This window comes from Sminthopsis crassicaudata, chromosome 1 (assembly GCF_048593235.1).
Source record: "Sminthopsis crassicaudata isolate SCR6 chromosome 1, ASM4859323v1, whole genome shotgun sequence".
Classification (NCBI taxonomy): Eukaryota; Metazoa; Chordata; class Mammalia; order Dasyuromorphia; family Dasyuridae; genus Sminthopsis; species Sminthopsis crassicaudata.
The window spans coordinates 348,911,613-348,927,176 of record NC_133617.1 but is presented as its reverse complement, the minus strand read 5'-3'; the positions used below and the strand labels follow the sequence as shown (position 1 = coordinate 348,927,176).

Sequence of the window (15,564 nt, the reverse complement as noted above, 5' to 3'; positions counted from 1 at the left end):
TATCTACTATTTGCAAGACATTGTGATAGTTGTGTGATTCAAAGACAAAAATGAAGCATTCTTTTTCTCAAAGAACTCTTATCCTCTAAGGTGAGGATAGTAGGGAAGTAGGGAGTGGACAAGGGAACATGGCCAGGGTATCACAAGTATGATTAAAGGGAAGAAAGGATGGAGGCAAAGGGAAGTCCAAACAAAGTGTTATAAGAATGTTTGGGGAAGAAGACAAAGAGCATGGTTCACTGGGAAAAATCCAGCCATTGTCCACAGAAGAGGGTGCCCTAAGATGAGCCAAGAGGAAAGTTTTCCAGTTGTCCTCCTTTCAACCCCATTGAAAATACCTTCAGCTCTAGTGATCTGTTTACTCCCTGCCTCTATTCCTCTATCATTTTTCTTCTCTCTGCATGTGGGCCTCCCTATTCTTTTCCACCTGTCCAAATTCTACCTTAACCATAGGCTTATTTTCAAGTTCTCTCTCCTCTTCACAAGTGAGATAATATAAATCCTAAAGCTCTGTATAATTGTCATTCATTTAATTCTTTCATTCAGTCATTCATGTTATTATAATTCCTCAATGAAACTTTCTCAGCATCCACTAGCCCCAGTGGTCTCTCTTTCTATTGAAGTTGTAGCTCTTAACTACCTGTACCATTTATTTGTCAATGAGTCAAATGTTACCAGTAATATCTACTGTTGTCTTCTATTGTTACATATTTTTTTTCTATGTTTATACATTGTGTCCCTAACAACATTAGAAACTCTTAGTGGTTACTGAAGTAACAATAACAATAAAATATTGTATTGTTCGTTACATGCCAGAGCGTTACAATTATTATCTTATTTCATCCCCACAACAATTTTGGAAAGTAGGTTCTTTCAGTTTACAGAGGAGGAAACTGGGGCAAACAGGGTTAAGTGACTTGCTCATGATCACTCCAATCATGTCACATTTAAACTTAGATCTTTCTGCTTCTAGGTTCAGCATTCTATATGCACTACTCCATCTGGAGTCAGAGAAGGGACAAGGGAATCCAAGAAAGGACCACTTAGGATTAAAACAAGAAAGTTGTTTTAAAAGATCTTCTAGCTCCAAATTCATGATCCACTCAACACAAAGGGATTAGTGATTACTCTATAGTTTGGGAAGGGTCCAGAGAGTACTGGACTGGGACTTTGCAAACCTGGATTTTTTTTTCCCTCAGATCTGCTTATTGTGGAAACTTAAATAAATGGCTTCCTCTCCCTCCGCTTCTATTTCCTCACTTGTAAAATATCTGGGCTGCTCTAGGTGACCTTTAAATGGCTCTCCAGCTCCAACCTTCTAATACAGATCTTTAATTAGAGACTGGGAATGCTGCAGGCATATTGGAAACACAGCAAATACTAAAATTGAATGTGTGTCTCCTGGGTCTAATGCACCTTGCCTTTTTTCTGAATAAATAGGACATGGTTGAACTTGATGAATTTTTTTCCTATAAAAGTTTTTATTATGAATTTAACAAATGTCAATATGGACAAACATTTCTAATACAAGCTTCTGAATATCATGTTAAGAGTACTTGACCTATCTGGGTCTCAGTTTCTTTCTCTGTAAAATGAGTGGATTAGATTAGATGGCCTTGGAAGTCTCTTATAGTTGTATATTTATGATTTTGGCTAGGATGGGCCAGACACTAATTGCAATCTATTAGCCCTGAGAGCTCACAATCAAATGCTCAGTTAGGGAGAAGAAGCACTTACTTATGGGACAATTTGTCCACTCCTCATTTCCACTGGCCCATAAATTATTTCCAGCCTTTCTCTCTGGGGCAGCTATCTCAGTATGTGAAAAGAACACTCAACTAAGATTCAGGATAGGCTAGATTTACCCTTGGCTCTGCCTCTGAGACCGTGTGCCTATTATTGTTTGTCCTACAATCTGGAAGAGGACCATGACATCAGGAAGATGATATCACGACTTCCAAGTAAATTGGATTTAAGTGCCATACAAAGTCAGCAGCCTCACTCTACTCTATCTGGGTCCTGTATTCAAACCAAGCTTGATGTTCTTCAATCTTCATATCTTGAAGGGAAGGGGGTTGATTAGATCTCTTTTAAGGTCTAGCTGTGTGACCCAGGCCAAGTCACTTAAGCTAATTTGCCTCAGTTTCTTCATCTGCAAAATGAGCTGGAGAAGGAACTAACAACTTACTCTACTATCTTTGCCAACAAAATCTTTGTCATGAAGAGTAAATGTCGAACAATAAGATCTTTAATAATTCCAATAACTGGCTGGGGACATGATATGAATGCTGTATGTGATGTCTTCTCCTAGTCAGTCATTCTCTGTCCTATTTTTTTTTTTTTTTTTGGTAAAATGTAGCCATTCAGTGTTCTGAACAGATCAGAAGAATTGGATTCTTTCAATTAGGTGATAAAGAGGTCTCCTACAGCTGTAACATGTTTATCTCTGTACTTGCCATATACTAAGCTCATCATAACTGCCCTTTATTCTACCTTTCTAACACAAGTTCAGTGAGGTTGAGTTCTCTAAATAGAAGACTGTCATTCACTAAGCTTATGGTACTTCAACTGTACTTATTAATGATGCCATCTTGGTCTTGTTTAGGGAGACAGTGATAAACACAAAGATTTTTTTCTTTGCTCCTAGTTCCTTGCCATTCTACCCCTACTTATCTGGACCCTTCAGTGTTCTTTCCATTGATGTGCTAGTAAAGTTTAATAAAGCTCTCTAGGGAAAAAAACTTTGTACCATAAGACATTTTAAAATTTAAACTACATTATTAGCATTTTTCTGTAATTTTCTCAAGTTTGAACCAATTCAACCCCTCATTTGTAGATTTTGCCAATTTCTGAGGTGTAAATGTTCACACTGAAAATTTAACAAGAGATTTTTACAGTTTTTCTGGAGAGCTGGTTTGAGCTGTTCCTGCCCTAGCCCTTTTTACCATCTTCCCCGGATCCCTCCAAGTATTCTTGGAGCAAAATCTCTACACAGAGAAATTAAAATCATCTTAGAAAAATGACAAAAATGTCCCAAACCTATACCTCAGACTTCAATGGAGCATCATTGGTGGCTTCCAGCACAAGTCCAAGGGCCAAATGTAAGCTAGGAATAGGGAAAGTGATAATGGGTGTGGCATGGACTTTCAGTGAACAAATGACAGCCCAAATCTCTAATGATGATTTCAGCTTTGGAAAAGTTAATGTCTAAGAGCATTGCCCAGAAAGTTTCCAAAAATTTGATCTGCCAATAGGGGAGAAGGATAGGACCATGGATTTTCAAAGGGGCTTAGTCTCAAGCTGACCCAGAGGTTCCATTCCATAGGTATCAGAGAGCAGAGCTGTGAAATATTGTAGAAAGAGACCCAGACTGAGAGTCAAAGGGTTCAAGATCAAATTTAAGTCTTGCTATGCCCTCTATTAGTTGTGTGATCTTGGATACAGCACTCTGAGAGGGATGCTTATGCTAGAATGAGGAAGAAGGATCCTAGAAGTCATATAATCCAAGTCTTTCATTTTAAAGATGATAATAGAGAAATCCAGAGAGTTTGAGCAGCTTCCCTAAGGTCACACAAGCATGTTCTGGAGCTGAGATTCCAGCTCTCTATCTGTACATGATGGAAATGGGGGAGTATGCATGTAAGTTCTCTTGTGTACCTTCAATCACTGGGCAAATATGAGTCACTCTCATATAAACAAACTTGCAAGCTTTTTAGCCAAAGGTTGCATCTGTACTGACATTTGTTTCTTGATCCATAGCAACAACTGTGAGATGGATTCAGTGATTGTTTCTGTGATCAATGGCTTCACATCTGTTTATGCAGCAACTGTAGTATATTCCATCATTGGATTCCGGGCCACAGAGAGATATGATGACTGCTTCAATCAGTAAGTAGTCTCAAAGTTTCTAACATTTGCAGCACTATGTTATAGGCATTGATAGAAGTACTCAGAGTACACTTGTTAGTGAATGGTGACTGAGACTTGAAACCAAGGAAAACTTGAATTTAAATTGATCTTCAAATATTCTCTATGATCCTGGACAGGTCAAATATAGACCTCAGTCTTCTCTGATGTAAAATGAGGGGTTTGGCCTCTATGATTTCTTAAAATCCTTGCTATCTCTAAATTGAGGGTTCTATACTAGGATACTGTGAGGTGGCTAGCTAGTACCATATTATATAGAGAGCCAGACATGGAATCAGGAAGAGCCATCTTCATGAGTTCAAATTTGCTATGCAGTCTGAGTCATTTACTAGCTGCGTGACCATGGGCAAATCACTTAACCCCGTTTGCCTCAGTTTTGTCATCTCAAATAAGTTAGAGAAGAAAATGGTAAGCCCCTTTAGTATTTTTGCCAAGAAAACCACCAATGGGATCACAAAGATTGGACCCAACTAGGGAAAGACTGAATGACATAACTGGATTCCTTTTTACTTAGTATACTAGTAAATATAGTTATATATCTAATATATTAGATCCTAGTAAGTATATGTACTTATCTTGATACAAGTGTACTTTTTGAGAACCTAGTAATTCAGGTTTTTGTTATGGCTACTTTGTGTATCTGTACTTAGACTTCATTAAAGACTCTGATATGATCTGGCACCATTGTACCTATTAATTTCTCCTGGTTTGTATCTCTCTTTCTAGAAATATCTTGACCTTAACCAATGGATTTGATTTGCCTGAAGGTAATATCACACAGGAAAACTTTGAAGAAATGAAATTGTTTTTTAATGCAACCTATCCCGACGCCTTTGCACAATTGTCTTTTAAGACATGTGACATGAATTCTTTTCTATCAGAAGTAAGTGAACATTCCAGTTTTCAATTTGCTTCCTATTTTGTATACATCACCATGTTTACCAATCAGTGAAAAGCTCAGATGGGTGGGGCAACCTGGAACTAGGTATCCTCGTGAACACTAGTTGTCCTTCCATTCCATTGAGATGTGGAGGTCTACGACAAACAAACCAATCCTTCAGGCACTTGGAAGAGGATATTTAGAGAGCTAGCTTGAGATAGGAAGAACACAGAAGCAGATCTGGTCATAGGATTGTCAGCTCTCTATTCTTTCCTCTAACAGAGGATCCATGATACAATTGAAAGAACATTGCATTTGTAATCAGGAGAATTGACTCCAATCCCTTGTTTTGCTACTTATCACCTGTACAATTTAAGATGAGTCACTTAAATTCTCTGTGTCTGAGTTTTCATCAATAAACTGAGTAGGGTGGGTTATATAAACTTTGAGACTTCTTTTGATTTTGAGGCTATGATCTAGTGAGCTTTTATAATTAATAATAACAAAAACAATAATAATAGCTAACATTTATATAAAATTTATTATATGCCAGGCATTGTGTTTAGTGTTTCATATTTGTTAACTCATTTCATCTTCAGAACTCTGGAAGGTAGGTATTTTTAGCATGCACATTTTACAGATAAGGAAACTGAGGCAAAAAAGTTAAGTGACTTGCCCAGGATCATGTAAATATTAAGTGCCTGAGGTTACATTTGAACTCAGGTTTTCCTGACTCCAGATTTAGTGTCCTGTGTACTAAGTGCCACCTAGTGACCAACAAGACGAATGGCATTTAAGTGATTTTTAGCAGCTTTCCAAGACATCTACACAGTGTAAAGGCTTTCACTAGAGAACAGAAAACACAATTGTTCCTATGTCTTCCCAGCCTGATTTTCCATTTCTTTGTCTGCCCAATTTCACCCACATATTTTTTGGGGAAGTTAAGTGGCATTACTACTACTACTACTACTACTCTTATTATTATTACTACTACTAATAAAGCTGGTGCTTTATTCACCAGCCCTGAAGCAGGAGGGCCTGAGTTCAAATCCAGCCTCAGATATTTACCAGCTGTGTGACACTGAGAAAGTCTCTTAACCCTGATTGCCCCCCCCCCCCAAAATAGAATCTTTGTAGAGAAGAGGTTAAGTAGGTGCTAAGCTTCAGGAAGTCTTAGTTCTAGTACCATCTCTGCCAATAATGGTGTGAATTTGGGACAAGTCATTTTAATTTATTTATTTGTACAATCAATTCTCTGATTCTCTGTAGAACAGGTCTACAAGATCTTTATGGTCTTTCCAACTCTGAGTTATCTGTGACTTCTAAGTTTCATATTGTACATTAAAGACTGAGCCCCTTGTGAGCAAAGATCGATTTTTGCCTTTCTTTGCATCCACAGCACTTTTCACGGTGCCTGGCACATAGTGTGTACCTAATACATGCTTGGTAACCAATGAGCTAATTGCTGTGACCCTAGGACCTACTATAACATTATCATGAGTTTGTTTTTAAAATTACATATTTTGTGCAAGTCAGCAGCTCAGATCCCTGTGATTATTTTTTATAAGTTCATGAGGGCTACTGGCTTTTGCTCCAATCCAGACTCGATCCAAACTTTCCTTCATTTTCCTCCTTCCAGACACCAGAATAACAAGAGTTAAGAATTGGTCAGAGGGCAGGAAGAATTTGGTTCATGAATGAATGCTAAAAGGCTTACTAATTACCACTTATCTATCAGTACAACACATCATTATTGTATCATATCTATTTATATAATATGAACATAGAGCAGTAACACAGCTCTAAATATGTATTTACCAGAAGCTATATAATACTGTCATTCAATTGTGGATTTGGATGAATCATGTTCTGTTAGCAAAGATTTAATCTTGTTTAAATATTGGTTTGTCTTTCAAATGATTTTACTTCTCCTATCCCAGTTTTTAATACTTGTAGTACCAAGACTAATGAAAACTTTTACTAACTTGAATCATATAATTTTGCTAAATGAGTTGGGGAGTGGAGATAGACTATAATTAGTAAAGAGAAGGTATATTTAATGATTGATTAAAGCCATAGCATGGCACAGGGACTCAGAATCAGAAGGCCTGTTATTGAATCCTGTCTATCACTTATTACCTGTTCAACTTGAGACAAATTGTCTCAAAGGCCTCAGTTTCCTTTTCTATTGGAAGAGGAGGTTGTCCCAAAATATCTTCCCAAATCCTTCCAATTTAATGGTCTTAGACCTCTGGATGGATAGTCTTCTAAAAGAATGCTATAACTACACAAAGGAAAGGAATAGGCTATGCCTGATGAGGCACTCATTATCTGATTAATTAGATCTGTGTTAAGAAAAAAATTAAAAACTGAAAAAACAAACAAACAAACAAAAAAAAAAAAAAAAAAAAAAAAAACCACCGGGTTCTAAATGACCTAGTTTGTTCTTTCTATGTATAAGGATTCAGAACACAAGTTTCTGGTATGTAAATCTTTTGTACATGTTCCTTGGCTACATGGTATAAAACTTGGCATATTTCCTATTTGTACATTCTCATATATGTATGTATGTCTTTTTCTACCAGTGCAACACAAATCTGGGATGGTGTACCCCCTGTTGGGATCTTTCATGAATCTTTTTGAGTAAATCATTTTTGGTGTGTTAACTAATATATCTTCTGGCAGGCTAGTAAAAGTAAAAATATTGAGGACTCAAGGGTTAAGATTTTGAGCGAAAGTTGATCCATGGAGTGCCATGAATTAAGGATAGCTTTTCTGGAGTCCCTATGTGAATGAGTAACCTTGTGATAGGCAGAGATCAAATGAATTATGATTTATTAAAATTTTACTCTATCCCCTTGAAACCACATGAATGAAAAAATATAGAAATCTATAAACTTATGTTTGATTATAGAGCAATTTACTTCTAGAATATCAATACTAAAGATTTTATTTCATGAATTTGAGGATTTGGAGGATTAGAATTTAGAGAGAAGGGAAAAAAAGAAAATAGGTCAGCTATTTTGGGAGACTCAAACCATTGTATAATCAACATATGTTTAATAAAATGGACTGTTATTTACTATATGAATCTTTCTGTTCCACAGGGAGTAGAGGGAACTGGTTTAGCTTTCATTGTCTTCACCGAAGCCATTACCAAAATGCCACTTTCACCTCTGTGGTCCGTCCTCTTCTTCATAATGCTATTCTGTCTAGGCCTATCATCTATGTTTGGAAATATGGAAGGTGTAATTGTTCCTCTGTTAGATCTCAACATCATTCCCAAAAAATGGCCTAAGGAACTTCTAACAGGTAGGTACTGTCTCTGAATCTGTTACCAGAGTCATATAGAATAGAATTCTTAATAAAGCTCTTATTGATGGAACGAGTCTAATATTTATAATGGATCAGCCCTCTGTTATATAGCAAGGGATTAGGACTATACATAAGATGTCATTGGTACAGGTAAAGATTGGTACAGGTACAGGTAAAGATCTCCCAGTTCAGATCAGTACTTTCTCTGCAGCTACCAGTCCTAGAGAGCTGCTTAGAGCCCTGGGACATCAAGGCCTTGCACAATATCACTGAATCAGAATGTGTCAAAGGTAGGACTCAAACCCAGGTCTTCTTAATTCTAAGTCCAAGATCTCTCATCTATGCCATTATTTATAGTGGTTGCATTATAATGATCTTCGAAACAAAACAGCTTATGAAAATTGTTGCTGTTGAGTCCTTTTTCCTTCATATCTGACTTTGTGACTCCTTTGGGAGTATTCTTAGCAGATATTGGAGTGGTTTACCATTTTCTTCTCTAGCTCAATTTTTTTTTAAACAAATAAGGAAATAAGATAAACAGGGTTAAGTGATTTGTCCAGGGTCGTATTTGAACTCATGAAGATGAGTTTTCCTACCTTCAAACCAGACACTTTATCCACTGCACCACTAGCTGTCTCCTGAAAATTTCACTTACCAAACCTAAAATTGACACCTTACTATATAAGTGCATCACCAAAAAAAAAAAAAAAAAAAGTTCCTACTTTGTGTCCAAGAATTCACTAAAATTCCTTTTCAATATCATTTGAGTGACAATTTGATTTACAAAACCTTCATTTTCATATGGACATCACCCATATAAAGTGAAGTTTATTATTAATAATAATAATCTAATCAACAAGCATTTATTTGTTTACTATTTACTAGGCACTGTACTAAGCCCCGAGGACACAAAGAAAGGCAAAAAGAATGACAGTCCCTGCCCTTGAGGAAGCTTGCATTCTAATGGGGAAAGATAACACCTAATAGGGAGTTTATAAGGGGAGAGGTAAGAGAAGGTACCTCTGGAATGGGAAGAGAAATAGTTGAGAGCATGATCAGATCGAGCCCAAACTCAAAATTGAGCCTCAATGCACCCTGTATAGAATTCACAAATGGGGGAAAAAAAAAGGGGGGGGGGGCTGCATTGCAGAGAGCTGTTGCAGTGTAAAAGGGTCCCAGCCACAAATAGAAATTTCATAGTCAGAAGGTACTTGAGTTACAAGTTTATATGGAGTCAAAGGCTCAGCCTGGAAGGGAATAGCATGGGAGATAAAGAACTGGCCTCAGTCAGTTACAAAAGCTGAGTTCAAATCTCATCTCTTACATATGCAGGCCATGTGACCTATCCCAGGCAACTTGTTCTCTAAGAGTACAAATTATAGAACCAGAGCTGATATGCATTAGTAGAAGGAGTTTCCTGGTTCAATGAAATCACATTTTTGAACAATATTAATAATAGTAATAGTTGACATATAAATCACATTGGGATCTGCAAAGTATTCTGCATCCATGATTCCACCTGATCACATAGTACTAGTCTAAAGGAGGCCTGCTTGAGAATGAAGTAGTTCCCCCAGTATGGTCAGTGCTGGTTTTATTTGGGAGAAATTACTCTGTCTTAAATCCATTCACAAAGAAGCAACACCTGTCTCAGATCCATTGCTATCAAGACTTAAAACTGGCTCACAAAATGTTCTTTCCAACAAACCTAATTTATAACATTCTCCTCAGAGCAAGAGTCATTTCAGGTAAAATGAGATATTTCAAAAACAAAACCAGCAATCTCCTGACTAGGAAATCCTAACACCTTAAACCTCCAGCTTATCTGAAGCCTGCTATCTGCCCTGGCTTGGAATTTCATTCATTCTGTTTAACTCATCTAAGATAACCTATTGGCCTGCTCTCTGTTCATGTTGCAGGTCTAATTTGTTTGGGGACGTACTTCCTTGCCTACATTTTTACTCTGAACTCGGGACAGTACTGGCTCTCCCTGCTGGATAACTATGCTGGCTCCATCCCTCTGCTCGTCATTGCCTTTTGTGAGATGTTTGCAGTTGTTTACATTTATGGAATAGACAGGTAGGAAATAAAGTGGGCTTCTCATGGACATGTTTAAAGAGTCAAATTTAAAAAAGAAATGTAAGAGAATTAGAGCTGGATAATGAAATCATAAGCATGCCCAGCCTGCCCCCAGGTGGATAATGTCTGAATCACAGTGGTTTATGAGAGCACAGTGGAACTTAAAACTTTAAATCAAATGTTTTTAATCTCTGTGTGTGTGTGTGTGTATGTATGTGTGCGTGCACGCATGTGAGTTATGGACTTAACAGTCTGCTAACTCCTTCCCAGAATGATGTTTTAAAATGGATAAAATAAAATATAGGGGGTTAGGGGAAAAGAGTGAAATATAGTTATCAAAAAGAATTTTTTAAAAATAAGTTCTGACTTCAGTTTAAGAATCTGTTTTAAATTAAAGTAAAATTAGTAAAAATGAAATAAGTTCCCAAGAAAATTCAATGTCTATGAGTGCATAAATATGTCCAGTTTACTCACAAATTCAAGGAGCATAAGGAATAAAAGTCAACAATTCAAGAAGTGTTTTAAGTACCTCCTATGTGCCAGACACCAGGAATAAACGGGCAAAAAGAAACTAGGAGTTTACATTCTCCTGGGAAGAAATAACATGTATTCATATCAGTAAATAGACAATGACTATATAATTATTAGGGAGGATAGAAGAAAAGAATTAATAATGGAGTAGGTTGGGAAAGGTCACTCATAGGAGATAACACTTGAGAAAAACTTTGAAGACAGCTAAGGATTTCAGAGGTAGATGCAATAAGAAATGCCATTCCAACAATGACTGGTAACCTGTGCTAAGGCAGGCTGGAAGTAAATGGAATGTTGTGCATGGGGAATGATTGATTTGTCTAAAACACAGTTCTTAAGAGATAATAATAATGTGAAGTCAGTCTAGAAAGGGAGACTGGTGGAGGACTATTAAGGACTTTTGAGATAAACAAAGGAGGCTGTATTTTGTCCTAGAGGTAATAGGGAGTCACTGTACCTTCTTGAACAGAGGAGTAATGTGGTAAAGCCCAAGCTTTAGGAATACTGAATTGTTATCTGTATGGGGTATAGATTAAGGAGGAAACATAGAACTACCTTCTATGTTGAAGGCACTGCTTTGAATATTAACAGAGACTGGAAAGCATCCAAAATACATTCCTTGGTTCCAAAAGGCTTATTTAAAAATGTACATGTTCAAGATAAAGTAGTATGTGGTAAGTCCCATAAACATAGTATAAGCTAAATGCTATAGGAAATTAGAGGACCCTGAAGGCTAATGGGTAGCATTTCAATAAGTAAACAGGACTTTACTCTTTCAATAACTAGAGACTGTTGGATCTGCATTAAAGTTATATTGTCATGGAGGCCTATCCAGTCAGTAAAGGGCTCCCCACTTTAAGAAAACTTCACTTAACTCAGTAAACTGTTAGCACCTTAAAAACAAAAGTGGATATTCATTCTGTTTTGTCAATGAGGTAATTTTTTCCTCTGGGTCTTTATTTCTAGATTTAATAAGGATATTGAGTTCATGATCGGTCATAAACCAAATTTCTTCTGGCAAATCACTTGGAGAGTAATCAGTCCTCTCATCATGTTAGTTATATTTCTATTCTATTTTGTGATAAAAATCAACGAGGAGCTAACATACAGCGTCTGGGACCCTGCATATGTAAGTACATAAAAATATACCTATGCTGGTTTGTAGGGGAAGGCCCTATGAGGGAGGAGAGGGGAAGAAAGGGGGAAACATTTGCATATGAAGGGAGGCTGTTCTCTCCCTTCTGAATCTGGAAGAACTAGAAGGAACTGAGAGGAGGGACAGTGAGGAAGATTTGTTTTCCCTTTTTTTCTTTTTTTCTTTTATCCCCATGTTTGATTTTGGAAAGCCCAGTTCTGGAATCTATTGTGTGAATATAATTGTCTGACTTGACCATGGGTTGTGTTTCTCTTCCCAGGAGGAATTTCCTAAATCAGAAAAAAAGGCCTATCCCAGCTGGGTCTATGCTGTCGTGGTGTTTGTGGCTGGAATCCCATGTTTGGTCATCCCCGGCTTTGCCCTCTACAAGTTCATCAGGAATCGCTGTCAGAAGAAGCATGATCAGCAAGGGCTTGTCAACACCTATTCTGTTCCCTCTGTGAATGGAGATCTAAAGTATTAAGCTAAAGCATGCTTCTAAGGGAAGTGGGGACAGATTCGTGATTGGAAAAAAGTCCCTCAGGAAGCCAACCTTGCTGGCAAACACTCCAATCTGTGTGACAAATGGGAATTCTTGTGTGCCTTACAAACTGGAGGCTTCCCCATGAACTGCAAGGGATTGCCACGGTTCAATTTAATTTGACAAGCATTTATTAAATGTCTGCTCATTCCCAGGCATTGTGCTATATTCTAGGGATACAAGGTCACAGTCATGTGTATTGTGACATCCTAGAGTGAACATCATTGAAATGTCCAATTATCCTGATGCTGATGACAAGAAGGTCGTCAGTGGCTAGATATGGATGGAAAAGGTAAAGGGTCCTTTTGTTTGAATGAAGTCCAAGAGAGCGAAAGTGAGAGGATTATTGGGTCTTGGGCATCAGTTAACAATCTATCACTGAGGCTGCTGGATTTGGTTTGTTTGTGGACTGTTAGGGGGATGGGAAAATGCTTTATAAACACCTCTATTCTCTATTACTACCCTTTTCTATTTGTGAGAGATTCCTGTTGACAGCAAAACTTCCACAAGATTTGAAGTGGAAAGCCTTTCCTGCAGAGAAACTTTGACCCTGCATCATGGACTCAGCACTACCAAGCATGACCTCCTGGGCTATTTTATCTAATCCATCCTGAACCAAGAATTCCCTCAATAGCATTCTGGATAAACGGTGCTTTAGCTTCTGCTTCTGAGGATATTCGGGAAGGGAGAGCTGGCCACTTCTTGAGGCAATCAATGCCATGCTTGGAGATTGTTAGAAAGTTTTCCATCACATGAAGCCAAAATATGTCTTTTTCCATCCCCTCCCCCCTCCGCATTGCTCTTAGTTCTGTTCTCTAGTATAGAGAAGAAGAAATCGAATCCACTTTCTACTTGTTTGATCTTGCAGAAAAAAACCTTCTGCAGAGTGGCCCTGGGACCTCCATTCCAGGATCATCACCTAGAAATAATCAAAGACTGGCGATTCTATCAATGTTTGTGCAAGTTTTGCAGTTCTGGATGTTGCCCCTCCCCCAAAAAAGTTCCTGAGTTTCTTTACAATCCTTTGACTGACTGGACATTAACTACACTAATCACTGTTTCTAGTTGTCACAAATGGATAAACAATTAAGTAATGCTTCCCTTCACAGGAGGCAAGGAGGAATGTACCCTTAGCTTTTGACTAAGGAAACATTAACATACTTGTAATGAGTAATTCAATGTGAATTTGTAGCCAAGCTACCTTTGGAATAACTGTTATATCCTAACTCAGCCTCTAACTACTCAACCCCTATAGCATCACAAACACCTGATATACTTTCTCAATGAGTTAATTTTCTCTTTAAAATCAGTACCCTAAATGTATCCAAGTGTACTTGTAGGTTGAATGATGGCTTTAACAAACTATCTACTTTTTATTCTAGCTGGCCAGGTCAGTTTATTCCCTCTGAAATCTAAATTTAAATGAAGTGGGATTTTCTGAAAATACCCACAGATCATGGACATAATATTTTGGGAAGGGTATAGCTATCAACACTTGGAGTTAATAGATTTCTTCTCTCTACTGGGTCTTTCATGTCTTTATATTCCATGTCTATATAGAAATTATATTAACTTCCACATTTATGGTCATAAAAGTTCTGGGCATAGTGTCTATAGTGCTGGTGGTGACCACAGGAAATCAAGTGGAAAGAGGTTTGTGAAATATTATGTGGCAGCCAAATTTCTCACTCCTTCAAATTTCTCATCTCCATCATTGAGCAAGAATTTATAGAATCCATAATAGTGCATTCTAACAGCCATGGGAACATTTCAAAAAACTAATATTAATTCTTTGTCATCATTTCAAGGGCCAAGGTCTTTAAAGGAGAAATTACACTGTTGTTTTTCTTAGTGGTATGGTCTATGAATTAAAAAAAGAAAAGATGTCCATGACAGCAATTCTGAACCAAGATTATTCACTCACCATAGAATTCTAGAATGTTAAATTTGGAAGGGACTTTAGAGATGAACTGATTCAGTTTTCTTTTCTTGCAAATGAGTAGAGACAGAGAGGCAAAATATTTTGACCAAGATCACAGCTAGTAAATGGCAGAACCAGATTTCAAATCCACATCTTCTGATGGCAAGTCCATGCTTGCTCTGCATTTTCCTTATGCTACCTTACATTGTCTAGCTTCTAACATGCATGTGGATTCAATGATGCTTTCTATATGTTCTGCAAGTTTTTTTTAGACCTGCCAGTAAAAAAGGAAGAACTAGCACTATTATAATTGACCTACCTGCACACTATGCTTCTTGATCCCAATAACTGTATATGAAACATCTGGAACATTCTTGGCACATCCATTCTTGCTAATTATTATCACATCCTAGGGAGCTAAATGCTGTCACTGCTAAAGATTGCCAGTCATACCAGATGTAGCCTAGATAATATAGTTGTGATCAACCTGGAACATTTCTAAATTTGTAAATGACATGTTTGTTTTCTTGTAAATGTGTAAAAACATTTAACCAAAAGAAAAAAAAAACCACTTGTCTTTTATATAAATGTATGTTTCTAATAAATGACTATTCTTTAATATGTGTTTGTATAAATATAGTTTTCTAAATGCGAAACAGATCATTATTAAATCAAGTTAAGAGAATCATGGTAGCCCAATAGGAAATCAGATCGTAGACCTAGAAAAAACTTGCCCAATGCTATTAAAAAAACAAAAACAAAAACAAAAAACAAAAAAACAAACAAAAAACCAAAAAACAACCCAAATTTGGGTTCTAATCCCAACTCTGCTGCTTACTATACACGAGACTTTGAGCACTTCACGTAGCTAGTAATGGCAATAATAGGAAGTGATTCCATGACATGCAATAAATTGGATTTAATTGAGGAAACACTATACAAAGTCACCAGCCTGACTTTCTTCTCTAGGGCCATCTGGGTCCAAGGGCCAGAGACATAGCAGCATGAGAAGAGATGGCCCTATATGTAGTAAGAACCTGGCATTTTTAAGTTAAAGTCTTTAGCAGGTCTCAGTTTGACTGAATCTTCATCCATTCTGTGATTAAGATTAGGTAGAAATTGAGAATGTAAATAGCAACTTTTTTCTGTTTTGTCAGAAATCCTGAGTGTCTTCTTCCCCTCCCAGATTGATTTTTTTTTTTTTAACTAAGTAAAATAGGCCATTCTTTGCCACA

The 15,564-nt window shown here is 37.2% G+C and overlaps 1 protein-coding gene across 1 annotated transcript in view; it reads left to right on the top strand.

Moving 5' to 3' along the window:
- SLC6A19 (solute carrier family 6 member 19) overlaps positions 1–14,948 on the top strand; it is a 56,376-nt gene extending 41,428 nt beyond the window's left edge. The window contains exons 7-12 of the mRNA XM_074279169.1: positions 3,760–3,888; positions 4,654–4,810; positions 7,915–8,119; positions 10,042–10,201; positions 11,699–11,861; positions 12,148–14,948. Coding sequence (XP_074135270.1) covers positions 3,760–3,888; positions 4,654–4,810; positions 7,915–8,119; positions 10,042–10,201; positions 11,699–11,861; positions 12,148–12,351 — 1,018 coding nt within the window. The 3' untranslated portion in view covers positions 12,352–14,948. The remainder of the gene's footprint in view (positions 1–3,759; positions 3,889–4,653; positions 4,811–7,914; positions 8,120–10,041; positions 10,202–11,698; positions 11,862–12,147) is intronic.
- The last annotated feature ends 616 nt before the right edge of the window (positions 14,949–15,564 follow it).